The 21144-nt window shown below is 51.0% G+C and overlaps 1 protein-coding gene across 9 annotated transcripts in view; it reads left to right on the top strand.

Annotated features, from left to right (window-relative positions):
- Positions 1-21144, top strand: part of ATP2B4 (ATPase plasma membrane Ca2+ transporting 4) — an 89555-nt gene that overhangs the window by 40043 nt on the left and 28368 nt on the right. For 7 of the 9 annotated variants that reach the window (XM_029935522.1, XM_029935514.1, XM_029935518.1 and 4 more), the window contains exons 2-7: positions 4220-4881; positions 16282-16479; positions 17098-17355; positions 17813-17938; positions 18421-18546; positions 19670-19705. In XM_029935522.1, coding sequence (XP_029791382.1) covers positions 4689-4881; positions 16282-16479; positions 17098-17355; positions 17813-17938; positions 18421-18546; positions 19670-19705 — 937 coding nt within the window. In that variant the 5' untranslated portion in view covers positions 4220-4688. The remainder of the gene's footprint in view (positions 1-4219; positions 4882-16281; positions 16480-17097; positions 17356-17812; positions 17939-18420; positions 18547-19669; positions 19706-21144) is intronic. The other 2 variants (XM_029935516.1, XM_029935520.1) reach the window with 1 other exon arrangement.

Consider the following 21144-nt stretch of genomic DNA (forward strand, 5'->3'; position numbering starts at 1 on the left):
GAGGTGGAGACTCGAGGGAAGGAGTAGGAGTAACAAAAGGAGTCCCAGACAGTCAAGGATGCTGACTTGCCAAAGACAAAGTCACTTTTTATCTCATTGGACCTCAGTGGCTTCATCTATAAGTGGGGGGGAGGGGGGTCACAGCTGTCCTACTTAGAATTGATATAAGAATGTTTTCACACATCCTTACAAATTATAGAACAGAGGTTACTGGACTTCGGGAAGAAAACACTGAAATGATTCAATGATCATGTAGAGTAAGAGGAGTTCTCGCCCCCCATAGAACATTAGAAGCGATGGTAGGGTTTGTTTGTCCCTCGTTATCCTACTTTAAGCTGACAAAATGCTAGAAATTGGAGTGAGCACACACCTTACCCAGAGTGCCCCGACCTGTGTGACTAGTCCTGACCTGATGAGAGGAGGTACCTCCCAGGCATCTGAGCCTTGTGTCTGAAGCTGAGGCTGTGGCTGAGGCGGTGTGAACACTTCTAGAATATTCTTTGCCGGTTGCCTAATAAGGGTAGGGGCTAGGCAGGCTCCGTAGTCATGGGAAACTCGCATTCTAAGAGCTCGGAGAGAAGTATGGGTGCCAGCTAGGCCTCTGAATTCCAGAAGATCTTCCATAGAGATCCTACCATCAACTAGGGCCCCAGCTAACAACGGCCCCCATTTGACTCTGTGGCGACAGCTTTGTGCTTGAGCTCCTCTGTAAGTGCCTCTAGAGCAGCTCGAAGCAGACAGACCTCATTCTTTTCCACATGCCCTTCGGGCTCTAATCTTTCCCTTTTCTTATGTTTTTTATTTATTTCCAAGAGACAGAGGGAGACAGCGTGAGCAGGGGAGGGTCAGAGAGAGAGGGAGGTACAGAATCTGAAGACAGGCTCCAGGCTCTGAGCTAGCTGTCAGTACAGAGCCTGATGGGGGGCTCAGACCCACAAACCGTGAGATCATGACCTGAGCCGAAGCCAGACGTTCAACCAACTGAGCCACCCAGGCACCCGCTTCGTGCTGTAATCTTAAGTGACCTTTTCTCACTGATTGCCTCTGTGAGTGAAAAATGTCTCCTCCTCCATCCCTTGAGGAGAGGTTCAAAGTAAGGAATTCTGACTCAGACTGTCCTTTCTTTTCTAGAAATCTAAGGCTGCCTAGCCTAGTGGTATTGCCAATGGTTATAACCTAGTAATGCTTATTGCTAATGAAGCTGCCTTGGAATTTTCCATTCTTTCTGAGGGTTGGGAGTTCCCTCTGGCGAGGGAAGATGGAGGGGCATGTGGAGTTTACGGCCCTTCTGCTTAAAGGGCTAGATACCAGAAGTTCATTACGATCAAATGAAGCCTTCTCCCGTCCCTTGAGAGTGGACATACTGGACACTGGGCATCTTTCATCTCAGATTTCCAAACTCTAGGGGCTCAGTGATGTAAGTGTCCGATTTCAGCTCAGTCATGATCTCATGGTCCATGAGTTCCAGCCCCGTGTCGGGCTCTGTGCTGACAGCTTAGAGCTTGGAGCCTGCTTTGGATTGTCTGTCTGTCTGTCTGTCTGTCTGTCTGTCTCTCTCTCTCTCTCTCTCTCTCTCTGCCCCTCTCCCGCTTGCACTCTGTCTCTCTCAAAAATAAACATTAAAAAAAAAGATTTCCAAACACTATTTCTACCTCTTATTCTAGTTCTTTATCACTTTCTTGGGATGGTGTGAAGAGGCAGGGCTGATTTTCCCCAGGTGAAGGTGGGAGGAACTGAGCCCTGAGAAGGCTCGGTGACTGGCCCCAAGGGTGCCTGGGAAGATGGTAAATCTGGTTCTAAATCTGCTACCAGTTATTCAACAACAACCACCCCGACAACAAAATTAGCTGAATGCCCATGTGTGCAGGTGCTCTTCTAAGTGCTGGGGATAAAGCCGTGAACACGACAAGTGCAAAGCTTTGCCTTCATGGGACAGGCACTATCGTGGGTGGAAATAGAAAAACTGAAATCTGATTTCCAGTTTAGCACACTGTCTGCACTGTGGTCAGCATCCTCTTGAAAGGGTAAGGAGTTCTACTTAAGGGTCAAGATGGGCTCTTCACTGCTCTAGCCCATCCCACTGCTCCAGGCTTCTATGACAAGAAGCCAAATCGGCAGGAAATTCTGTGGTTCTGCCTATCATAGGCCAGTCTGAATGCAGGGATTTTAACGCTGCCTCAGAGTCTTTCCTGACTTCTGTTCCCAGGCTACTCTGATGACATCTGAAAAAAAAAAAAAAAAAACTGGGGCACCTGAGTCACTCAGTCAGTTGAGCGACCGACTTCAGCTCAGGTCATGATCTCACATTTGTGGGTTCAAGCCCTGCATTGGGCTCTGTGTTGACAGCTCAGAGCCTGGAGCCTGCTTCGGATTCTGCGTCTCCCTCTCTCTTTGCCTCTCTCACACTCGTGCTCGTTCTCTCTCTCTCTCTCTCTCTCTCTCTCTGTCTCAAAAATAAATAAACTATAAAAAATTTATAGAAAAAAATAAAGAGGTGCCTGGGTGGCTCAGTCAGTTAAGCGTCCAACTTTCGTTTGGGCTCGGGTTATTATGTCCCGGTCAGTGGGGTCGAGCCCCACATCAAGGCTCTGTGTTGACAGTGTGGAGCCTGCTTGGATTGTCTCTCTCCCTCTCTCTCTGCCTCTCCCTCCTTCTCTCTCTCTCTCTGTCTCCCTCTCTCAAATAAATAAATTTTAAAAAACGTTAAAAGAGAAGACGCAAAAGGCAGTGTGATGTTTGAAAAACAGTAACAATAAAACAAAACCCCGCTTGCTTAACCCTCTGTAGGTCAGAGTGGCTCTAAAGATCTTGGGTAAAAGGAGGAGGCAGAGCGTACACTGGGAGGGTGGGGGGAGGAGTGTACCCAGCTCCGTCCCAGGGGAACTGCCAGGACCGGGATTGATGGGAATCGGCAGGAACTGTGGCTACACATGATTGTTGGAAAAGTAACCGCTAAAAGAGCCAAGTCCTTATCTAATGGTTCTTGTGCCTCTTTGCTTACCTTCTAGAAGCGAAGATGTCATCTATGTGTTAGAGAGGGGCTGTCCTGAGCTCCTTGCCCCTCCCTGGTAACTGAACTCAAATCAGGGGGGACTGTTTAGCCAGGGCTAGGCCCCCATGTTCCTGCGGCATTCAGAATAAGCCCCTTCACATGGAAAGAGCTGATGTGTGACAGTGGGTCCCTCACGACACGCAGGAGCTGTTCTCTGAAGCTAGGAACAGGGTGGAGGTGAGCCTCCCCATCTTCAGCCCTTTATATCCTCCCCTGCACGTACCTCTGCCCCTCCTCCTACTCAGAGGGGGCGGACATGCCTTTCTGGGGGGAGAAGTGCTGATCTGAGCCTCTCCAGGACTCACTCACGCACAGGCCAACACCGGTTTCCGGCTGACTTTGCCAGGGCCCTGGGCTCTATCTGAACTGATGGCTGCATGATCCCCGCCACCCTGAGTAACACTGACACCATATGTTGCAAACTCACTTCCTTCTCCTCAGAGGTCCTTCTGTCCCGTTTACATAGAAAGGCTCCACCCTGGATTGCCAACTGCCAGAGCATTTTAGTCTCCCCTTTTGGAGAGAGTGAAAGCTTTTTGGAGGGATGGGGCTTGTTAGCTCCAAGACCTGAACATAGGACCCAACCTGCTCAAAGCGACAGCACCCTGGAGGCCGAGTATTCCCAGGGGCCCCAGAGGATTTGGGCATCATCTTTCAGGGTGCCCTCCTGGTTTGTAAATGTGTAGGGTACAGGGTGCAAGGGTCAGGGGCGCACAGGAGGCAGACTGGCAGGTCACCCGCCAAGTCACTCTGGTCTGGACTCCTCTTCTGACCTCCCCTCCCCAGTTAGAGGCAAGATCAAACTAAAGGATGTCATGGGCAAGCCCTCAAATGGATAAATGTGGAGAGCATGAGAGACATTGGGAGTTGTAAACCTTTTATTTCCAAGTTCCTGACGTTGCCAGATTATCACTTGGCTTGAGACTGGTGCGATGTGAAGACTGGGGACTCTGGGAATTTACTTCTGTACATGGGAGCGCACAGGCAGCTGGGGCCTCCTAGGGAGGAGCGGGCCCCTCCTGAGTCCATTCCCTCAGCCATCAGTTTAGCTCAGGCACCAACTGTCACCTGAACCCTTGGGCTAAAATGACTACCTCCTGCCTTGCAGGTGCTGGGTCCTCATGGCTGCTCTAACTATTTTTGTCTGTCTTTGAATCTTTATTCCAGAGATCCAGTTGTCAGCGGTATCCGGGGAGCCCTCCTCTTCCTCCTCCTCCTGCCGCCTCTCTACCACCGCAGTTGCTGGTTGTTGCTAAGGTAGCCTCCATGGTAACATGCCCATCCTGTTTACACCTCCATCTGGCCAAGTTGGTCTAAGCTAGGAACCCACCTACCCTGGACAACCGCTTCCATTACCGCCTGGGGACACCAATCGTCGTGACACGTGGTCCGGCTTCCACTCGGCTCCCCCATCCTCTTCCTTCTCTCGCTGGCAAGCTTCAGACACGACAAGGGATCTGGGCCAGAGGCTGCTACTCTGAAGCTTATTCCACAGGATATAGCCCATCTATTTCTTCACTGGGCTTCCAGAGAAGTGAGAAGGAAGAAGAACTGAGGCAGAAGGGCGGGAGTTCCTGATCAGTTGAAGGGAAGTCCACGTTTTCTCTGGTTGAGGGGCTTGGAAACAGCAGGCAAAATGACGAACCCAACAGAACGTACCTTGCCGGCCAACTCGATGGTTGAGGGCCCCGAACGGGAGTTTGGCTGCACGGTAATGGAGCTGAGGAAGCTCATGGAGCTACGGTCGACCGATGCAGTCAACCAGATCAGTGCCCACTATGGAGGTGTAATGAATCTCTGCAGTAGACTGAAAACTAACCCTGTGGAAGGTAAAGGCCATACCGGGGGTGGGGAATCTGAGGAAGGCGGCTAATGTTCAAAACTCTTGTTTCCTGGACTTCAAGAGAAGGCAGTGAGAGACCTCACTGGTATATCTGTATCATTGTCGAAAAATACGGTATCTGAAGGACTGAAAGGAGTTGAGACCACGGACGGCCATTTCTTTTGTAGCAATGGTGTTCCCTGACGGTCATACTTTCTTCTTTACTTTTTTGGTACCAGTGTACAGAAAGGAGAGGCTTTGTCTCTATAGGTGTTTGTGTTAGAGATGCTTTTATCAGTAAATGATCAAGTCTCTTATTCACTATCAGTCTTTGATTACAAAAGAACTTCAATACAATTCTGCTCCTCCCCGATCTCACAGTGTAACTGGGGAGAGCGGGCACAAAAAAAGTGAGTCAGTGTGTCCACCCAACATGGCATCTCTATGTTGTGTACAGTTAGAAATAGGATGGCAAAGCATAGGGTATTTGGGAGGACCTACTGTATCTTTGGATTATTCAGTTTGTTTCGTATCAGGGAATTATTGATGACTTTTTCAACCCTGCCTGGCACACTTTAATATAGTTCTTCTTTATTTGTTTTTATTGTTTTTAATGTTTCTTTATTTTGAAGAGAGAGAGAGACAGACAGAGTGTGAGCAGGGGAGGGGCAGAGAGAGGGAGAAACAGAATCCAGTGCAGGCTCCAAGTTCTGAGCTGTTGGCACAGAACCCCATGCAGGGCTCGAACTCATGAACTGTGAGATCGAGACCTGAGCCCAAATCAGATGCTTAGCTGACTGAGCCACCCAGGCGCCCCATATCTGTTTTTAAAAGAGAATGGAAAACCTGGCTTCATGCTTGCTTGGCTCACTTCAGTTGCCTGATAAGCCATGGTAATATAAAATTTTGCCTCATCAGAATGGAGACAGAATCAAAGGAACCTTCCCTTCTCACTTATGCATGGTTATAGTATCTGTGTTACAGAGTCTTACTTGGACCTGTCAGTGAGGCAGGACATGGCTGAGTAACATTAGATAAATCAAAGATCTTGTCCTTCAAGGCACCAGGGTGGCTTAGTCAGTTGAGCATCCAACTTCAGCCCAGGTCATGATCTTGTGGTTCAAAGAGTTCGAACCTCTCATAGGGCTCTGTGCTGACAGCTCAGAGCCTGGAGCCTGCTTCAGATTCTGTTTCTTCCTCTCTATGCCCTTCCCCTCTCTCTCTCTCAAAAATAAATAAAAATAAACATTAAAAAATATTTTAAAAAAAGATCTAGTCCATCAGATGCCTTTAGCCTCTTGAAGTAGACTATTTCTAGCCTTCCTTGGAAGATACATCATATTTTTGCCAAGTCTAAGAAGTTCTGACCCCCAGCCAGTGCGACTTGGATTCCAGACTCTTTAGGATTGAGAGAGAGAGATTTTTACCTAGAAATCTGTACATTGCCATGTCTTGTTTTCTTTGTAATCTGAAAGAGCTTCCTTCCATGATCTCTTTACTGCTGGAATTCAGTTTCCTATCTCTCATGAGTTGAAACACTAGCTCCACCATTTTCTGGCTGAGTATCATTGAACAGTTTACATTTAGTTCCCTTGACTCTCTTTCTTCTTCGAAAATGATGTTAATACCTAGTCCATACGGTTATTGGGATTACTGTATTGGGATTATGTGTCCATGTAATGTGCATACAGCGCTCAAGCTTCTAATGGGTATTCGATTAATGAGTTGTCTCAGATTAAAATGAAGCCCATGTGTCTGAAGGCATACGAGTGCCCAAGGAGTGCCATGTATTATTTCCCCTGGAGAGGTTACTGCACGTCTGCCCACGAAGCCTGGCCCCTGCTTCCTTTCACCTCTTGATGTCAGAGAGACCTGGTTCAGATCGTGCTTGGTTCCTCTCCTGTGGTTCAGTCTTTGCCTTCTGGCTAGAATCTAATGACCACCTTTGGGCACTGCTTCATGTCAGCTAGATTTCTTTATTCTGCCACTTTTGTAGTAGTGTTGACCTTAAATAGAGGCTATTCACATTCTATTTTCACTGAGGAATGCAGGCATTTACAAACACCCATCAGAATGCTGGCAGGATCTTCCTTTTTCCCTTCCTATACCACTCTTGATGGCTTTGGCCAGTTGTTTCTCTCACAAGGTGAAACTCAGGAGTCCAGATCAGTTGGAACTGGGAGGCTCCTAATAGCAGGATCCAGACTTTCCTCCCACTTTCCCTAATCCATTTCTCAAAGCTGCTGCTGTTTCCTTCCTGATTCCCAGACAGCTTCCATTCCCAAAGGCCACCATATATGCCACTTTACTCTCAACATCAGATAGCAAGTGTCGTAGATGTAGCTCATGCTGTTCTGTTACCGATGGCGGAAAGTCACGCCTTCCGGCAGGTGCCTCTGCTGCTCTAGGCCCAGGCCGTGCCCAAACCCCAGTTCCCCTACCGCTGGTGCGGCTGCCTGGCGCCGTTCTCCTGCTCCCTTAGATCACAAGTCTGTATCCTGCTTTGTTTCAGTGTAAGACTTAATCATAGGGCTGGTCCTGGAGCTGGGGAGGCAGGGGGTCCGAAAACCACTTTTCCACGAGGATTGTGTATTTCCCCGTGCCAACCATGACCTTCCTGTGTGTGCGAGGAATAAAGCATAGAAAAGGAGACACAGAGGAGCTAGGACACCAAAGGCTCTCCCCAGACAAGGGTGTTGCTGAGCTGTTTAGCACGGCAGGGCCGAGAAAAGAGCATCACTCTCCAGGTGCCTCGATGAGCCGATATTATAAAAAGCCAGTCTGTTCACAGAAGACAACACTGAGGTGCCTGACAACCTACCGTAGTTCTGTCCCCTGTGGTAGGCCCCTGCAGGCTGCTAATAAGAATAAAGAAGGGCACCTGGGTGACCCAGTCGGTTAAGCGTCCGACTTTGGCTCAGGTCATGATCTCACAGTTTGTGGGTTCAAGCCCCACATCGAGTTCTGTGCTGACATCTCAGAGCCTGGAGCTCTGAAGCTGTTTCAGATTCTGCTTCTGCCTCTCTCTCTGCCCCTCCCCCACAGAGACGTGCTCTGTCTCTCTCCATCTCAAAAATAAAAATAAACTATAAAAAATTTGTTTAAAAAATAAAGAAATTCACCTCGTGCTTGAATTCTACTAGCTGGTGACCTGGTGAAGTAGGACTGGGAAGACTCGTGCCTCCAGTATGACCCTTCTCTTTTATCTTCTGTTGGGTTGATGACATCTTCTATATAGATCTACAGATTGATTTTTAACCATAGCTTTAAGAGGCCTTATGAAACTTGGAGTTTATCATACTTACGTGACTAGCATGGTTGTATTTTTCGGGATTTACACAATTCTGGAGGCAGGTGAGATTTGCTCTTATTCACCCCCTTCCCCCGCTTCCAGGTCCAAAGGCCTAAATGACTCCCCTAAGCTCTTATGACTGGGGAGAAAATGATGGACTATCTCGTGTTTTCTGATGGAGTCCATGATATGCTCTTCTGCCACTTAGGCTAGAGCAGGAGCACAGATAATTTAAAAGTTTGGTCTGTATTTCAGTGCCTGGTAAAATGTCTAGTTGCGAAGCAGTGCTAGTATTAATTTAACAGTGGCTTCTGTTTTGTGAGCGTGTGTGGCTGGTTGGAGCACGGACGACTGGACGTCTCACTGCCTGGGGAGGCTCCGGCCTGGCCATGCTCGATGGCCATCGCTCCTACTCACTGAATGTTCCTGACATAATATGGGAGCGTCTTTGTCTTGTATAATTACTGGACAGCCACTACGTTTGGGAAGCTGGGATTCTTTGGGGGAGTAAAAAGCAGGAGGGGAAAGAATCTGTTTTACGACAGTCCAGCCTGAATGATTGTTCTGGTTCATTAAGTGCAGGATTTAGGGTAATATTTACTGCCATGTTAAGATCTCTGGGGTTTGACCGTGCTCCTGTTCCCAAGCCTTCTGAGGTCAGTGGCACGTTCCACCAGACATTGTCCATTTCCCCCAAGCTGGGCCATGCTGGGATGGCCTCTTCTTCCATGTGCAGGTTGAAATTTCCAGTAGCATTTTCTTTTGTTCCTTTTTTTTTTTCTTTGAGAGAGAGAGCAAGTTGGGGAGAGGGGCAGAGTGAGAGAGAGAGAGAGAGAGAGAGAGAGAGAGAGAATCTTAAGCAGGCTCTACGTTCAACACAGAGCCCCACACGGGGCTTGATCTCATGACCCTGGGATCATGACCTAAACTGAAATCAAGAGTTGGACACTCAACTGACCGAGCCACCCCGGCGCCCCTCCAGCATTTTCTTCAATCTGGAAAAAAATTGAGCACATAATAAATGTTTACCCACAACACAGCTATATTTCTATTAGTACTTCTAACACTAGTATTATTTACATGGTAAGATACACGAGAAATAGAAGTGGATGAAGTAATATAAAAAGTTCTGGTATTTCTCCCATGCTCTAGCAGATGGATGCATGCCCACTACTTAGAGGCCGCTGCTTCAGAGAATGTTAGTGGTGGGGGTTGGGGAGTCCAGAACCAGAGGAGTGAATATGGGACGAAACGGATGGATGTTAAGAGGGGGGTGGTAACTGGCCTCTCTGATGCTTTCCTCCCTACCTTTAGGGCGTATAGTGTGTTTTTAGGATACCTGTTTTTAGGGCACCCGGGTGGCTCAGTTGGTTAATTGGCCAACTCTTGGTTTCTGCTCAGATCATGGTCTCAGAGTTTGTGAGTTCGAGCCCTGCGTCGGCCTCTGCACTGACAGTACAGGACCTACTTGGGATTCTCTCTCTCTCCCTCTCTCTCTACCCCTCCTGCTCTCCCCCTCCCTCCCTCTCTCTCTGTTTCTCAAAATAAATAAACTTAAGGAAAAGAAAAAAACGAATCCCTGTTTTTAGGGGCTCATCAATTCTAGAATAGAAATATAACCAAGCTTCCTTTCTTTCCTCTGGCCTCTGCCCCATAGCCGTCACCTTAAACTCTTGTCCAGACTTTACCACAGGTACCAAGTAAGTGATCCTAAAAGCAGTGGATGTGGGTGTGGCTGCAGAGGCTGAGCGCCTGGCCCACGCTGCCCCTCATCCGTGCCTCGGGCAGATCTATTAGCACTGCTTTAAGACAGACTCAAGCCAGAAGATTATCTTGGAGGGAAGAGAAGAGAGGGTGGGCAGACCAGCTCAAACAGCCTGAAAGCAGCTGTGCTGTGATGGGAGTAGCTGAGGCAAGTCTAGTAGGTTCCTAAAAGAAATACTTAGTACTCAGCAGAGGAGTGGGAGAAATTTCCACCAAACCCCAGGGGAAGCAGTGTCTCAACCTCTGGCAGGAGGAATATAAGTGATTGAGAAAGAGGACAGTGATCGTGCCCACCCTGGGAGACCCCCGGCCCCCGCAGGGGATCCCACGTTGCATCCTCAGAGTCCCTGGTCAGATTTGGGTCCCCAGGGCTGAATGAGGCCAACAGTGCGTAACAGCTCTGGGCCTTCTCTTCCTAGCCCAACCCCAGGCTCTGTGAATCCTTTTCCGTTCGGCCCCTCCTTGCCCAGAGCTGGGCCTCTGGGATGGCTGACATCATGCTGCCAGGCAGGGGACAGGGCAGTCTCGATGGGGGAGAAGGGGATTAGTCCTCTTGGGCCTGAGAACCCTCCCTGCTTCCCCCCTTCCGCCAGGCCGGGAACCCTTTGTGCAGCACAGCAGAAACTCTTGCAAGTTCTGTTTCGTTCTGCACCTTCCTGTTGCCTTGCATGGAACGTCAGCTAGGGGTGGGAAGAAAGATATCTAGCACTCCCTCCTTGGCCGAGGCAGATGTCACATCCACCCTTGGAAGTAGGGCTTTCGCTCTTTTTATTTAGCTCTGAGGTGTGAGCACCGGGGAGCGTGACACGGGAGGGAAGCACACGCGTGCGGTGTGGGGGCAGAGGGCGCCGGAGGGCAGACCAGGGAACTTTCTTTCTCGGTGCCAGCTTTGGGGTCTTCAGAAGAAGCGTGGAGAGGAGGGCCAGACGGAGGGGGACATTCCCTGCCGAAGCTGCAGGACTGTCTGAACTGAGAAGGAGGAAAAGGCCATTCGTCCCCAAGTCCGGCATCCTCTTGCTGTGACCCTGAGGACACGGCTTTATCTCTAGGGGCTGGAGGTCCGGGCTGTGGGTGCACTCGGCTGGAGATGCTCATGTAGGGAGATAGCTCTGCCTCCCTGAGAAGTGGCATTTGCTGAAAGCCTGTGGTCCCCTCCCCATCGCCCCCCCCATCCCATCCAAGGTTTTTAAGATAGGACTTGAAAGGTATTCTGATGTCTGTTCTCCTATACCCAAGAGGCCTGCCGTCCAGTCTACCCAGAGCAACCTGTCCCTTGTCCTATCCCTGTGAGAGATGATCCTGCTTGGCTCTTTGGCAAGGTGTCATAGCTTAGACAGCTGGGAAGTCCCTCATGATGTCTGACCCAGCCCCACCCTTTCTGGGGCCAACCTGGTTCTCACAAGGGGCGCCTCCGCCGATAGCGCTTGCTTGGCATCCTTGGGAGGCTGGCCCCGGCCCTTCCCTGCTGGAGCCGGGCCACTGAGGGCTGGGCCGCCGCCTCTCCTCCAGCTCTGGTTCCCCCGCACGGGCTCACGGCAGACACAGATTTTCCACTGCTGCCTCTTCCATCGCCTGCCAGCCTGGGCAGGGGCCATGCAACTCCCCCAGCGTGGGGTGGGGGCGATGACCTCACAGCCTGACATTCTTGTCACCTCTCCCAGCTCATGTGTTCAGTCTGGTTCTCAGGGCCAAATGCGCTCCTGATTTGGGTGGGGCTTGCTCACGCCCATGTTCTTGGGGACAACGATTCCTCTCATTTTTTTTAATGTATTTCTAAGGGAAATCCTCTTCCTGTGTTTCCAGCATTCTCCTCCTGCCACGTGCTCCTTCCCCTCTCCAGGAAACTGTGTGAGTCTTTGAGAAGTGACTGCGGAGATCAGGGACTAATACCCTGTCGTTGGCTAGACAAGTATTTATGTGAAATTACAGCTGCGGAGGGCAGAGCCTGAGAGCCTCTCCGGGCAGAAAGAATGGAATGGAAAGCCCAAAATTGGGGATTGGCTGAGCTCCCAGGCCTGCATGGCTTTCCCTTGCCGGTCACTTGTCCCAGAGAGGATTCCCAAGGCTGCTCTGCTAACTGTCCCCACAGGCCCCTCCCTGCCCCAGGGCACACTGGGAACTGGGAACAGCTGGTTGACTTCTTAAGGTAGTTGCTGCAAGAGCTTAGGGTGACTTAAGGTGGAGCAGAGAGATGAGAGGAAATGGCAAAAGGGAAGTTAAGAGTGTGACTTTGAGGGCATCTAAGCAAGAGCAAGGCCTGACCTCTTCTGTTTTCCATAATGTGTCTTGTTTGGTTTGCTTGGGTCCCAAAAAAGGCCACAGTGAACCTTTTCTTAAGTAAGATTCGTAGATTGGACTCTGAGAGGCCTGGTGGCACCTATCCTAAGGACCGGAGAAAGACATTCATCCAGCCCAGTTGTAAACCGTGGGATCAGGGCTGATGGGTGTAGAGGCACAGAGGAATGTACCACATGGGCAACCGGCCATCCCGTTGGCCTGGGACTGAGGGGGTAAGGGCGGTGGGCAGTTTCCAGGAGGCAGGAGCTTCAGCGCCCAAACCTGGGAAGTCCCGGGCAATGCGGGCCCAGTCAGCCACACGGGAACGAAGCTGCTTCCACACCCCAGCCCAGGCTGGCATGCAGCCACTTCCCGGGGAGTGGTATAGACTCTGCCACATACCAGCCCGAGTATAACCTCTCCAGGCCTTAATGTGCTAATATGCAAAATGGGGTGAACAGTAGCTATTGCACAGGGTTTTGCGCTGTCTGAATGACAAAACTCCAGTGTGCCTGGTGAAGCATCTGACCATAGTAATCACGCATATGTTAGCGACCTGATTTATTATTCATCCATTCAGTTCATTGAAAACGTTTGTGTATGCGTACTATGTGCCGGGCACTGCTGTAGACCTAAGGAGCAAAGACAAAATGCCTGCTTTTGTGGAGGGGGATGGACAAACATAATGAACATAACACATCCTGGAGGAGATGACCTATGGAGGGAAATGGTGACATGGGATAAAGGGATGGAGATGGCTGGAGCAGAGAAGCCATAATATTAAATCCGATGGTCAGGGTCGGCCTCCCTGAGAAGGTGACATGTGTACAAAGACCTGAAGGAGGTAAGAGGACGAGCTAGTAAAGAGGAAGCTGAGCCGAGAGGAGCTGCTGCAGGCCCTGAAATAGAAGCTTGTCAGACACGTTCCGGGAATGGCAGGAAGGCTCGCTGGGCTGGAGCTCAGGGAACAAGGAGCAAATAGTAGGCGTTTAGGGGTGGCATGCGCGGGGGCTCTTGAGGGGCTTTACCGGCCATCATCACGGTGTCGGGGCCCAGTTCCACTCCAAGGAAAAGCCACCAGAAGATTCTGAGTGGGCGAGTGGCAGGGGTGGGGTTTGAAAACGATCATTCAGGCTACTGTGCTGGAGGAGACTGGGCACAGGACAGCAAGGGTGGGAGCAAGGTTACCGGTTAGAGGACAGTCGTCATCACCCAGGCAAAAGAGGGTGGCAGCTCAGACCAGGATGGTGGCCGGGGGTCATCATGGAAAGGAATGGACCTTGGCTATATTTTGAAGATGAACCTGCCAGGATGTGCTGGTTGAATGGATAGAGTGCATGGGGGGCGGGGGGGCGGGCGAGGATGGTCACGGTATCGATCGGAGAACAGAGAGGGCAGGATGATCTCAGATGGGCGCTTTTAGCTCCACTCTTGTTGTTGCTGCTGCTGTTTTGGCCCCCACTGGGGTCTTGGGAGGTCCCTTAAGATGATCTCTAGTATCTGATGTCTGGTGTGTGCTCCTAGCCCTCTCCTCGCTGCTTCTTTGAGAAACATCCCAGGGACATGAACAAATGACCAGAACTCCTGTTTCCCTCGAGCACACCTGGCCCCCCAGGACAGCAGTCCCAAACCAGCACAGCCTGGCTCTCTTGGGTCCTCAGGGAGAAAGAACCAGCCAGGGCCCTTGCCTCGACTTGCCTGGGGGTCAAGATGCCCTGCCCAGAAAGGCGCCTTTCCCAGGCCCTTGCTTTCCCTTCCCACTGGGAACCTGACTTCGCATAGCGGTGGAGGCAGGGAGCCTCTGGGAAGCAACCCAAGTAGCTTCTAGTGCTTTGGCCAAATGCACACTCGTGCAGAGTTGGCTACGCCACTCAGCCGGAGGCCAGGGTGGCACTTCCAGGTGGGCACTGGGAGACAGGAGGCCCTGGATAAGAACATCAGCACCTGACCAGCTCCCTGTCTCCCTCACCTAGGCACTGCGGGGGGGAGAGTGGTCTCTACTCCCCAAGTCCACAGTGTGGATGCCAGTTCGTCCCCCCTCCGCACACACACTTTCCCCTCCACTCAGGGTCCTTCGTCTACCCTCCCAGACAGGTGAGCTCTTGAGTCCCTCTCCTGATGGTTTTTGTTTTCTGGATGCCGAAATGGAGGCCATCTCAGACCCTACAAGCAACACCCCTTCTGTTTTCCCGTTTCCAAAGTCTTTTTCTGTCCAAATACCTTCCTTAGGTCTGACCCGAATGTCTCTTCTTGCCACTTAAGATACCACTCCCGGGTCCTGGAGAGCGGAGATGGAGAGTAGAGTTTGCCTTCACGCCACGCCACGGGAAATAGCCCTTCCTGTTGACCAAAGTGTGAAGCAGGCCTTTGGCATCGCATCTCCATTTTCTCCTTGTGGCTTCCTGTCCCCTGCTTTCCCTTGTGCTTGTGTGAGGCTTCATGGAGTGTCTCTTCTCCTCTGCTAGGACCTTTTTTTCCCAAGACATAGCTCGCCCCACCCTGCCTCTGGGTGGGAACCCATCAAACAGTGCAGTCAGCAGCTCCAAGTGCCAAGCTCAGGGCTTACTTGCTGCTATGTGTAAACAACTTGAGAAATGCCAACTGGCATTCGTTGAAGTTTTAGGATTTCCTTCCTTCACTTACAGTATAACCCCCTCCTCGGGCCCAGCAGAGGGGCCTAAATATAAGGCCTGAGGCACCAGGGTGGCTCAGTCTCTTAAGCGTCTGACCTCAGCTCAGGTCATGATCTCACCGTTCGTGAGTTCGAGCCCCACATCGGGCTCTGTGCTGACAGCTCAGAGCCTGGAGCCTGCTTTAGGTTCTGTGTCTCCCTCTCCCTCTGCCCCTTCTCCACTCGTGTTCTGTCTCTCTCTCAAAAATAAATAAATATTTTTTTAATGGGGGTTAAGTGTCTGAGCTTGGCTCAGGTCATGATCTCACAATTCGTGGGTTCGAGCCCCGCATCAGGCTCTCTGCTGACAGCTAGCTCAGAGCCTAGAGCCTGTCTTCGGATCCTGTGTCTCCCTCTCTCTCTCTCTCCATCCCCTGCTCACACTGTCTCTCTTTCTCTCAAAAATAAATAAAACATTACAAAAATTTTTTTAAATTTTTTTAAGTCCTGAAATAAAGAAGGCACTGAGAATAGGGAATAATTCTGTCTATATCCCTTTTCTCTCAGGGAACATGTCTGGAATACGTGTGCACACTCACACAGGTTTATAAGCGTATGTGCTAATGGGGAACGTGCCAGCGATCCAGGACTGCATACTGTCTGACTTTGTGCTGCCTGCACCTTTGTGTTCTCTTTTCAATCAATGTGAATAATAGTGCTTCTCTTAGTACCTGATACTTAGTCTAAGGAGTACTTCTCTAAGTACAGAGTACTTCTCTAAGTACAGAGTACTTCCTAGAATAGTAGCACCTCTTAGCGGTGTGTGTCTGTCTGTGTCTGTGTGGGGGTGACAGAAAAGGGGGGAACGTGTACCTCAAGTGGATGGCCACAGTTGGAGTCGGAATGCCTTCCCTGTTGATATCCTAGATATCAGGATATCAAATCCTGGAACTTCAAATCAGGACAACTGGTTGGGCTGTCTCCTAGGCTCCTAGCGTGACCTTGAGCAGAGAGCTTGTGCTTTCTGGCCTTTGTGTGTGAGCCTGCAGATGGAAGCGAACTCTGTTTGAGAAGCATCACCAGTAGTTACACGTTAATATGAGAGGAAAGCTCTGTCAGCCCCAGGGACCCTTTGCAGGTCTGTGTTCTTAGAACTGGAGCCTGCGGCGGGCGACCTTGAGAGGAGGAGGTGAGGTGTTAGATCCAGGTTCACTTACCCTGGAGACTCAGAGCAGCCAGTGGCCCCTTGTGACCACCTTGTCCCAGTTTGCTCATTTGAGACTGAAGGTGTCACACCCTCTGCATCCTGGGAAAACTGGAGGGGGGTCATCCCAACTGGATCTCATACTTGGGCAGAACAGGAAGCAGAGGGTCTTTCTTTAGGTTTTTGAACCACCCTCTTCCCTCATTCATTTCTTCCCCTTTTGACTCACATGTTCATCCCACTTGTTTCTCCTTTCCAGGTCTGTCTGGGAATCCTGCGGACCTGGAGAAACGCAAGCACGTGTTCGGACAGAACTTTATCCCCCCCAAAAAGCCCAAGACCTTCTTAGAACTAGTGTGGGAAGCTCTTCAAGATGTCACACTCATCATCCTGGAGATTGCAGCCATCATCTCCCTCGTCCTGTCCTTCTATCGCCCCCCCGGTGACGGAAATGATCGTGAGTGTCTATGGCAGCCCTGCGCGGCTCTGCCCGGTGTTCCTCCCAGCACCACCAGAGAGCACTGGTGTTCGTGGTTGTCGGGGTGAAGCTTAAAAGTTCAGGGTGGGTTCTCCAAAGAAAATCAGCAAGTAGCTGAAGCTCTTCTTCCAACCCATCCCAATTCCAGGGTCTTCCTCCCCTTCTCCTATCAAATCCTCATGCAGAGTGTCAGGAGTCCTCTACCCTCACCCAGCCAACAAAATCTGTTCTCTGAGTGTCCCTCACCAACTGTCTGGCATTATGGGAAATAGTAGGGACCTGGAGCCTGACCACGTTAGGAATCATAGGTTCTGTACACGTGACTAGCCAGTCATTTTGCAATGACATGTTTCACGCTATCTAGTCATAAACTCCTTTCGGGTTAGTGCAAATAGTTCTGTTGGCAATGAGATGGCACCCAATTGTGCTGTCCTCCAGTACCCTCAGAGGATGGCTCTTCTACCCAAGCATTGTATTTTCTATTATGCATCTTCCCTGACTTTCCATCCTGGGGGATTGTGGAGGCACCACTTCCATTTTGAATGTTAACAAAGGTCCCCCAGGTGACCCTTCCACTCTCTCCTTGCCCTGGGCTAGAGTGTGGTCTACCCATAAGTAGCGTGGAAGATGAAGGAGAGGCAGAAACCGGCTGGATTGAGGGGGCAGCCATCCTGTTCTCCGTGATCATCGTGGTGCTGGTGACTGCCTTCAATGATTGGAGCAAAGAGAAGCAATTCCGGGGGCTGCAGAACCGCATCGAAAAGGAACAGAAATTCTCTGTGATCCGAAACGGCCACATCATCCAGCTCCCTGTGGCTGAGATCGTGGTGGGTGACATCGCCCAAATCAAATACGGTGAGAATTTGTGCTTCCTGTACCTGTGTCACTCTCCCTATCTGAGGGCTAGGTCCTTTGGCATAGGGGGCTGAGGATCACTGAAGACCCAAAGAGACAAGACCCCAGTTGTATTAGCTTCTGGCTTAGGGGAAGGAGGGTTGTGGAGAAGGTGTTAAAGAAAGAAGAAACTCTCCCCAAAGAGTGTCAGACTTGTACCCTGTGTGTCTTAGGGTTAAAAATACTTAATGTTGAGGCCATGAGAAGTAATTGTTTGAGTTCATAAGGAGTTGACAGGTTGTCAGACATGAAAACACCTTTCAGAGGCTGTCCAGGTACCCCCCTCCCCTGCCCTGGACCATTGCCCTCTGGGCAGGGCCCATGGAAGTAACCCTGAAATGGAGTTGGAGGATTCCTACTCTCTGCCAGGCTCTTACCTACCCTCTTTCCCTGTTGCCATTTCCCCTCTGCGCACTAGGTGACCTCCTGCCCGCAGATGGGATCCTGATCCAGGGGAATGATCTCAAGATTGATGAGAGCTCTCTGACTGGGGAATCAGACCATGTCAAGAAGTCCGTGGAAAAAGACCCAATGTTGCTCTCAGGTATGGCCTCTGGCCGCTTCAGCTCCCATTCCACCTCCCTTCTACCTCCCCCAGACATCCAGGACACCGAGACCTGCTGCAGGCCTCGCTCTCTCTTCTGGCCCTGCCCCTCTCCTTCCCCTAGCTTCATCTGGGGCAGTAGCATATCGGTGGGTTGAATACAAGGTTATCAGGCAGCCTAAAAGAGGTTCTCTACAGCAAGTGTTCGGGGGGCCTTGGTAGGGCATGGCTGGTTAGAGGGAGGGGAGGGGGAAGGAGTCTTATCCTAAGCAGTGAGACACACTTTTCTCCTTACCCCCTAGTTTGTTGTGTCTGTTTTAAATGGGCCCAGCTCTTGACCTTTTCCTACTATCTGCCGAGTGTCGTCCTCCATGGGGAAGGAAGGAAGAGGGTCTGTTTTTCTCTAAGTTTGCATTCCTCACCAAAGCCTGGCTAGGTACTAAAAAAGCCACATTCCTCCCACCTTCTCCTTTCTCATATAGGGACCCATGTCATGGAAGGTTCTGGCCGGATGGTGGTGACTGCTGTGGGTATCAACTCTCAGACTGGAATCATCTTTACCCTTTTGGGAGCCAGTGAGGGAGAGGAGGAGGAGAAGAAGAAAAAAGGTAAGGGGCGTTTGAGACGCCATTCTGTTCCCTCTCATCCCCGTGGACGAAGCGAGGGGTAGGGGGTGGGCAAGAGGACGGACCTGGCTGGAACACCTGCTGGGAGGAAGCTTCTGGATGAAGAGCACAGATATCCAAACGTCTAGCCGAGCTAAAGATGTCAAGCCTGGCTCTCCAGGGTGCTCTGATGAAAACCAAGTCAGGTCACCTTTGAGCCTCCACTCCTGTGTCTGTTAACGGTTGTACAGCAGTGAGTTGTAAAGCTGGACCCCAGGGAGCTGGCTCGGTGCTCCGGCCCCCCATGCCCTCTGTGCAACCCCCCAACACTTCTTCCTCAAACATGGGGGCCTCTGTGACCCATCAAGGCTGAGGGAAAACTGCCGAAACCACGGGCCGTCAGGGGAGGAGAGACACAGGTAGGAGAGGGGGAACAGAGAGGTAACGTCTGCCCTGAACGTTCGTCCTGTCTTTGCCACGCGCATGCTCCTGAAGGAAGGAGGCACAGAAGGTGACTGAGGAAGAGATGCTAGAAAGAACTCTACCCCTTTCCCTGAACATTCCTTCTTTCCTTGGAGGAGAGAAGGATTTCTGTCACTCGGCTGGAGGATGGTCTCAGGCTCTTTCGTGGAGGGCAGTTTATCCAAAGGAAGTGAAGCACGTTCCCTCAGGAGCGAGGCTGGTTTGTGCAGCCACTGCAGATGAGTCAGTGGAAGGCTTGCCTGGGGCTGGTGAATGGACAGAGACCCCTTTCAGAGTCTTCGCCAGGAGGCAGAAATAGTTCCGGGCTCTCTCACTTTCTAACCGCCCCCCCCATTTCTCCAAGTGCTGGGACTCAGGTCGGGAGCAGCCTCCCAGCAGCCGCCGGGCTCCAGGGGACACAGCGCAGGGGTGGGTGTGCGCTCAGCTGCACGAGCGGCTGGTCCGCACCCCAACACTTCAGGAGAGCCCCTAGTGAGAATGGATGTGAGCAGAGAGGGGAACCTCCTTTACATTGGCTTCCCTGCCCCTCGGCCCCTTTGCTGTTGCCCTTTTGGGCTCTGAGCAGGACCAACAGATTGGATATCTGATCTCTTAATGGTCACTTTGGGTCTCTACCCCACTTTTTTCTCTCTTGTTCAAACAGGTAAAAAACAAGGAGTCCCTGAAAATCGCAACAAAGGTAACCTCTCCACCCACTCATTTGCCATCTCTACCTGCCCACACTCAAATCAGACCTTCCCAGGCCATCTGCCTTCTCCCTGTGTCCTCTCCATAAATCTGTTATCTGCTGCTGTGGCCCGGAGGCCTCATCCTGAGGAAGGTGCAGAGATTTGGGGGTGGTCTCGAGGTCCCAATCCCAATCCAAAATGGGACAACAGCACCCTCTGCTGTAGTCTCGGGGGACCTCCTGTCAAGGTCTCTCTTTGGGGAGCCGGTGGGACAGATCCAGATCTGCTCTTGCCTGAGCACTGACGGCACTGCTTCATTGCCCTAGGCCGGATTTAAATATCAAAGGTCATCAGTTTCCGGGCTGGAAGACTTGAGGGTCCTCTCCGCGGAGGGAGTTGGGGTGGGCAGTCCCTGCACCCTCCTCTTGCTGGCTGCCTCATCCATGTCCTCTTCTGGTCTGGTCTTCTCTTCTAGTCTTCTTGGGGTGCTTGGACAGAGCCCTTTCTCTGTCCCTCTCCCCACTTCTTTCTTTCTTTTCCCCTCAGTCTGTTTTCTTCCTCCCGATCTGATGTGTGTTTCTTTTTCGGTGACTGTGTCTACGTCCCATCTCTGTCTTGTTTGTGAGTCTGACAACAGAGACAGTGTCTCAAGAAGGGCATCCTAAACAGAAGGGCCGAGCTCCACGGGGGTGAGGCTGGGGGGGTGCTGGGACCCAGTGAGAAGGGCTCTCTTGAGGCAGCGACTAGAGATTATTTTTCTTTGTACCCATGTCATGGGAATCTTGAGGAATAAAGTCATCACATCGGAGAACCAGGGCTCCACAGAAATAATCCTTTAATTTTAGGTCTCTTTAACTCTTCTTTCGAAAGCAAAATGTATTTATATGTCTGTCTTTATCCCTCTTATTCCAGAGGGTCCCTCATACGAGCTTCTTCCGTCTCCCCCCAAAGACTTAACCCCATACCTCCCTGCTCTGTTCCTCCCCACCTTTGTCAGACAGGGGACAAAGGGCATTTCCTTCCCCTGTCATTCAACCGCTACAAGAAGGAACTGGAAAATATCTTGTGTTGGGGGGTCTGTGTTTCTCTCCTGACAGTCTATAGGAAGAGAGAAATGGACCATTTAACAGAGCCGACCAAGACCCTTACGCTCTAGAAACATCTTCCAGCCTTCCCCCATCAGCCCCTTTCTGCAGTAAAGATTCACTATTTTAAGCCCTGAATTCCAGGAAGGATGGTTGTTGGTAATAGCGCTTAGTGGCATGACTAATCCCCTTGCTGGAATCACCCTGGCTTGGGGCTCTGAGGTGGTGCCAGGAAGCTGCCCCCAAAGCACTCCTGTTTCATCTCCAGTTGTCAGAATATCATTCCAAAGGCCCTAGAGGAGGGTGCAGGGCAAGGGCCCCGTCTGACGGTGGGGTGAGAGTGGTCAGAACTGACATGGGGGGGG

This window comes from Suricata suricatta, chromosome 3 (assembly GCF_006229205.1).
Source record: "Suricata suricatta isolate VVHF042 chromosome 3, meerkat_22Aug2017_6uvM2_HiC, whole genome shotgun sequence".
Classification (NCBI taxonomy): domain Eukaryota; kingdom Metazoa; phylum Chordata; class Mammalia; order Carnivora; family Herpestidae; genus Suricata; species Suricata suricatta.